The sequence below is a fragment of the Crocodylus porosus genome, unplaced genomic scaffold (genome assembly GCF_001723895.1).
Source record: "Crocodylus porosus isolate Cpor-Errol unplaced genomic scaffold, CroPor_comp1, whole genome shotgun sequence".
Classification (NCBI taxonomy): domain Eukaryota; kingdom Metazoa; phylum Chordata; order Crocodylia; family Crocodylidae; genus Crocodylus; species Crocodylus porosus.
This window is the reverse complement of record NW_017728906.1, coordinates 38,634,725-38,640,724: the sequence shown is the minus strand read 5'-3', so window position 1 is coordinate 38,640,724 and position 6,000 is coordinate 38,634,725. Positions and strand designations below refer to the sequence as shown.

Genomic DNA, 6,000 nt, shown 5'->3' with positions numbered 1-6,000 from the left:
AGTTTCCCATCTTAGAAGTGTGCTGCTGGTTACTACTGCCCAAGTGCAGCACCCTGCACTTGTCAGTGTTGAAGTGCATCCTGTTTTTGCTAGCCCACCCCTGTAACCTATCCAAAGATACCTGGCTACACACAACTGCTGCCAGGGGCTGGTTGAGATGACACTGCTTCAGAGCTTTGCAGATCTCTATAGTAAAATTACAATTTGGAGCCGTGCTTAGTTTGATATTGGACGCTAATCTGTCTTGGGTTCAAAAGCCCTTCTTGAGTGTACGTATTTTTTTTCCCCTTTTGCTTTTGAACAGATGGTAGGTATGAATCCTTTCAAGCAGCTGTCTGAATTCCAAATGCCTGTGTTCTCTGGGGAAGAAGGCATGTTGTCTAGATGGATAACTTGCAACCTGGGCCTGGCTGTGACTACTACTGGCAATTTCAGACTGAGAAAGGAGAACAGAGCAGTAACCCCCCCCCCCCCCAAATAGGAATGGAGAGCTCTGTTTTTGTCATACTGAGGATTGGAAGAAACATTACCTAGGTTTCTTTGGAAACTTGTCCCAGGTTTTCCTTCTGACAGTGCCCTTAGATAACATTTGTGTCTGTAGCAGCTAAGGGTTTGAGGGCTTTCTAATCTCATTCAGCATTTTCCCAGCATTCCTCCAGATGGCTCTTCCACTGTAATCTTGAATGTGCAACACATTGTTTAGGATCATGAGTTGCTCTTTATGGATGCTACACTTTTATGTGCCAAATGGTTACATATCAGGTGAGGGGTCTGTCCAGGAAGAACTGAAGATGTTGCTACAATCTGAGAATAAAGATGGTTTTAATCAGAAGACCTCATTTAGATCTTGCTCTTAAAGGAGATAGCCAAAGGAAACCATAGTTAAATGCCCAAGGGGGAAAATATTGTTTTTATTGGAAGTCACTAGCATCCTGGTCTTGAAAAGTCATGCACTGGCTTTTTGATGGGGCTGTATGCAGCAGGAAGGTAGCAATATTATTCATCCTAGCCAGAGGATACTGACACATGCCTTCACTGTAGAATTAGCTTGCTATAGATATCCCTGGAACATTTAAGTTTGCCTACATGCCTACTTCTTCCTAGGACCCCACTATGTGTGAGGATATATGTTTGTAGGGACAACTTACTACTACTCTGCCATGTGAATCAGAAATCCTTCTGAACAGGAAGAAATAATTTATTACCATGGAGTTACTATGTAAGGGTGCAGCTTCAGGTGCAGCGCAGTGCTCATCTAGCTCTGGAATGTGTGAACAAATTTGCTGTGCAGTAGCTAGGGCAGCAGGGAACAGCAGAAGAGAGGAAGAGAGCACAACCTGCCTTTCAGGCTATAAGCCCATCCCTGACCCTAACCCTATGATCTGAAGGCACAATGCCCAGTTTGCTGCTGCTTGAAACATGAACCCTTCCCCTGGCAGAGCAAGGCTTTTTGAGCTAGGGCCAGACGGACACTGCAGCCTGCTTCACAGGACTAGCCAGCTTCTCTGCATGTCCACACTGCTGCTTCAGGGAGGGGCTGAGTGCTTGAACAAGAGCAGGTGGCATACTCAGGAGAAATGCCTAAGCAAACACTTCTTCAGTGCTTCTGCTACACAACCTCTACTTGTATTCTGGGAAGAGCATATCTGAACCTGATTTCCAGAATTGATTTCCAGTGCTCTGCAAAAGCTGTATCATTTAGTCAGAAACCACTACTGGGTTGATTGTAATGCATGGAGTTCACCTCCTTAGGGCAGCAAACAGTTTAAAGTCCCTGTCTTACTGTTAATTGCCTTTGGGAGGGTTTCTACAGTCTTACAGGACCGTTCATGGTGGCCTGGGGTCAGGTGGAGGCAGCAAAAGCACATAATTCCTAGAACACGCAACAGAAAAACTGGCCTGTTTCCCAGTTCTGCAGGTGAGGCTGAGCACCTTTGGTAGTAACAATCAGGTAAGAGATTTCTCATTCTTATTGTCAGCTTTCACACCACTGCATAGAAAGATTGGGTTACAGTTCAACTGTAGCCCCTAAAAACATACAGTAGTATAAAAGGTGGCAAGGAAACATCTACAATCCAGATGCAACCCAGAAGCTACCTTCTGCCTTCCTCTGCCGTTCACTTATTCAAAAAAGGTAGTTTTGAATAACTAGCAGCCACTACTTGGTTTGAAGGGAGATTCTAGGACGGGGTGGGCAGTTATTTCAGCTGGAGGGCCACATCTCTTTTTTCTCTGATGCTTTCTCCCCATCCCTCCCTCCAGAACCCAGTCGGAGCTGTGGTTCACCAAGAGCCCTGAAGCTCAGCTGTGCACCCAGACCAGGACTTCTGCCATGGCAGGCAGCACTGACATTAGTTGTGGATATAGCCAGCAGGCTCTGGAGCCCCAAAGCAGAACCTGCCTGCAGTATCACAGCTGCTGCCCATCGCACCAAGAGCTCCTGCCCAAGTCCATGGATGCTGCTGCTGGCAGATTCTGCACTCCTCCAGGGCCTGACATGCAACCAGCCACATCCAGGTGAGACTCAGCTGGAGCCCTTCACTGCTCTTGTCTGCAGCCTCAGGTTCCCCGTGTGCACCAGCCTGCTCTGCCCCAGCCTCCTCCCCCAGGCCTGGAGTCACATGAGGCCCCAAGCAAGACACCAGGCCAGCACTGCCTGTTTGTACCCAGATGGCAGATCCCTGGAGGGATAGCAGAAATAAAGTTCATCATAGTCTGGAACTTTTCCACTGGAAGGCGAACTCTGCCACTTCACACGTGAAGCTTGTTGCCAGCACTGTGAACACAACTAAGTTCAGCACTAGGTTCTGTGGCAAAAGGGTAGGGGGAAAAACACTGAGGCAGTTGTAAAACTACTTGAACAAAATCTATCACCTCCTGGATTGGAATGCAAATGCACTTTAATATCCTGCATCCTTAAGTGAGTTACCTTGACTGCCATGCAAATGAAGAACTTCCTTAGTGCCATAGAAAGACAAATTCTTGCGTGACACTCCTGTCAGGAATCTGGGCATTTCCTGTGGGCTTGATCTTTGGACATGTTAAGATAGGTACACCCTACAGGCAGAGAAATGTGAACTGGTCTTAAGAAGCTACTGAGAAGAAGATACTGGAGACTAGAATCACTATTCTTTTATGATGAGAAAATAAGTTTATCCCTTAAAAGCCTTGCTCAAAGTTTGCAGCGTCAGCCACTGTAACAGGGTCAACCATACTCAACCTCCCCCCTGCCAACAAGCTTTTGGGATTTGCAATGCCCCACTGCTTTGGAAAACATACCTTAAGAGGACTTAAGCATTGCAATTCCGAACATCTTGGTCCCTAATTTTAGACACCCAACCAAACCACTTAGTCAAATTTACATAATTCATATTAGGCTCCCAGTACAATACACTGGAAGATCTGGGTGATTGAGTGCTTCCTAGTCAATTGAAGTAGTAACTTTTAAAGCATTTATATAAGTAAGGTGTCCTCAGTATATAAAGAAGCCACGCATTTTAGATGTAGCAATTAGTTTACTTGATCACAAAACCTGAGTTAACATGGAATACATTGAAGTGATTACAAAGTAGTTTAACTCTTCAGATGCTGAGTAAGTGTTTTGTGGATAAGAATGTTGTAATCAGATAACTGCGTCTTGGGTAACCAGTTAAATTTTAATACTTTCAAGAAGTGGTCCCTAACCTGCAACTTACAGGTAGCGTGTTGTCTTGCACAGATTGTTTCTTCAGAGTGACAAGAGAGCCAAACACGATGTCCATGCTGAACATAACTAGGTCAAGTACTGTAGTTAAAGGGCTGCTGAAGACTGGGGACCACTGCTTATATGCATTTTTACAGCCCAAAATGTTTAGCTGTACTTAATGTGGTTGTGGTCTTTGGGTTGCTTCTCACAACTTATTTGACCATTAGGATAGCTTAATCAGTACTTTAAAGCTTGTAGAAAAAGTTACATGACTGGATGCAGAAAATTAGGTCAGAGGCAGCTTGAAGCAGATTTGGAAAGTGCCCACAATGAGTTTCTCTCAAATCACAAGACACTTGTATTCTACTTCAAATAAGAACACTGACCGTTTTAATAAAAGATAATTTACCACACCTCATTTTTCAGATGCTTATACCCTCTGTGGCAGGGAACACAAGACAAGCCAGTGTCTATGCAGAGAATACAAATGAAATAGTAATAACACTGCATCATTAGAAAAATTAGCTAAAAAAGTTGTTTTATTAGTTTAAGCACAAAAAAAAATCTGCACATAAAAAGGAGGCTTAAACCATGTACTGTATTACCGATAAAAATAAACCTGATAGAAGAAGTACGTTAAAAAAAACCATAACTACTATTCATTTTGAGCTCTACCATTACAAAAAGTTAACACATAAAAGTACTTACTGGAATACAAAATACTTTAGTCTTCTTCAAAAACTTAATACAAAAACCAAAGGGGGTGTATTCAGAAACAATGTCTGTGAAAGGAGAAGCAGTGATTATATTAAGAATATCTTCATAATGGATAGGCAAGAGTTGTGATTTGAACTCTTTGATTTTAATCACTATTTGGCTTATGCCTGGGAAACTGAATTATTTTAACTGACTGTCCATTTAAAATATTTTTATGAATTATAGTGTAGCTAATTAAAATCACATTTTTAAATTTTCTTAGTTTTCACTGACCAAGCAGAGAAAAGTCCTAGTTCCTTTTTTTTTTTTTTTTTTTTTTAAACACTGGAGCAATACTGTAGGGAAATGGTCTATGGGAATTCAAATAAGCTTCCACATAAGCATCTCCAAAGATCTTGGTAGGATCGACTGTTTTTTCATAAAACAAATGTTAGCATTCAAGGTCAAATATTATCCATTAGGGACCTCCATGCAAAGAGCATGCAGTCAGCCTGTTTATACCATCAAAATTTACATTTCACAATGGCACTCCTGAATGCAGTTGACAGAACCAATTTATGCGAAGATAAATGAGATATACCATTCTTGAGAGTTTTCAGTGTATTGAACCAATTTTCAGTTTCCTCCAAAGAGGCAGCAACTGAGTATTGTCTTACTTTGAGGAAGGCAAATGTGGCGACTTAAGTGCCCCTTATAAACAAACACACAATCCTGCTCCACTGATTGAATACAATCAGTTTAAATTTATAAATCAGATAATGGCAGAAATGGGTTATTGTCAACTCTCAAGCCCATTTGGTCAGCAACTGTGCAAGATGAAAGTTTTCAGTATTAAAGTTTACTGGTTTGACTTGTTAGATGTAAAATTTTGAACTAATTTTAACTGAGACAAAATCTGGCTCCACTGATTTCATAGAATCAGGTTTTTTGCTCATACTTCTCAGCAGTACATGTCACAGAACCACCCCTCTATCTGTCTGCAGCAACTAACATGATTACATCTTTTTATTAAACTGAGTATTAATAACAAGGTTCAAGCATTTCTGTTTTTTCCAGGAAGTTCCGGGAACTCTTCAGATGAAAGGACGTGAACTCGACAGGTTGGGCATGTCCTCTGTGTTTTAAGCCAGGGTTCTATACACTGTAAAAAGGTGGAAGAAAAATAGTTTGGAAAATCTGTTAAATCTCAACTTCCAGTTTGCAAACATATGACAAAAACGCTAACATAACTGTTTCTTCAAAAATAGGTAGGTAGTTTCTGAAGTACTCTGACAGAGCTGTCCACACATGGCCTACAAGGGTTAAGTTGTGGGCCCAGGGCACCTGCTAGGCCACTACTCACCACACTGCTCTGGCTGTGACAGCGGCTGGAGTTTCCAGCCCCCACCCCCTCTGGCTGTAGCTCCTTGTCCCCAGGGCTGGGGGGCAATACAGCATGGTGCAGTCAAGAGAGCTAAGGGTGACCCCTCAGACTGAGGGGACAGTGTGCATGTGTGGGGCATCCACATTATGCGTGGCCTAGGGAGGCCTATGCCTCACCCTGGTGCAGTCCTGGGCATTTGGCCCTCAACTGCTTTGAAGTTGGACAGCTGCTCTAA

The 6,000-nt window shown here is 42.8% G+C and overlaps 2 protein-coding genes across 7 annotated transcripts in view; one reads left to right on the top strand and one right to left on the bottom strand.

Annotated features, from left to right (window-relative positions):
• Window positions 1–6,000, top strand: part of DSCR3 (DSCR3 arrestin fold containing) — a 48,791-nt gene that overhangs the window by 35,293 nt on the left and 7,498 nt on the right. Inside the window, exon 8 of one of the 2 annotated variants that reach the window (XM_019528924.1) lies at window positions 305–834. The exons of the other annotated variant lie outside the window; for it this stretch is intronic. Coding sequence (XP_019384469.1) covers window positions 305–339 — 35 coding nt within the window. The 3' untranslated portion in view covers window positions 340–834. Of the gene's footprint in view, window positions 1–304; window positions 835–6,000 lie in introns of those variants that run through there. 2 annotated transcript variants of the gene reach the window in all.
• TTC3 (tetratricopeptide repeat domain 3) overlaps window positions 3,642–6,000 on the bottom strand; it is an 88,942-nt gene continuing 86,583 nt past the window's right edge. For all 5 annotated transcript variants that reach the window (XM_019528916.1, XM_019528919.1, XM_019528918.1 and 2 more), the window contains one exon: window positions 3,642–5,543. In XM_019528916.1, coding sequence (XP_019384461.1) covers window positions 5,436–5,543 — 108 coding nt within the window. In that variant the 3' untranslated portion in view covers window positions 3,642–5,435. The remainder of the gene's footprint in view (window positions 5,544–6,000) is intronic.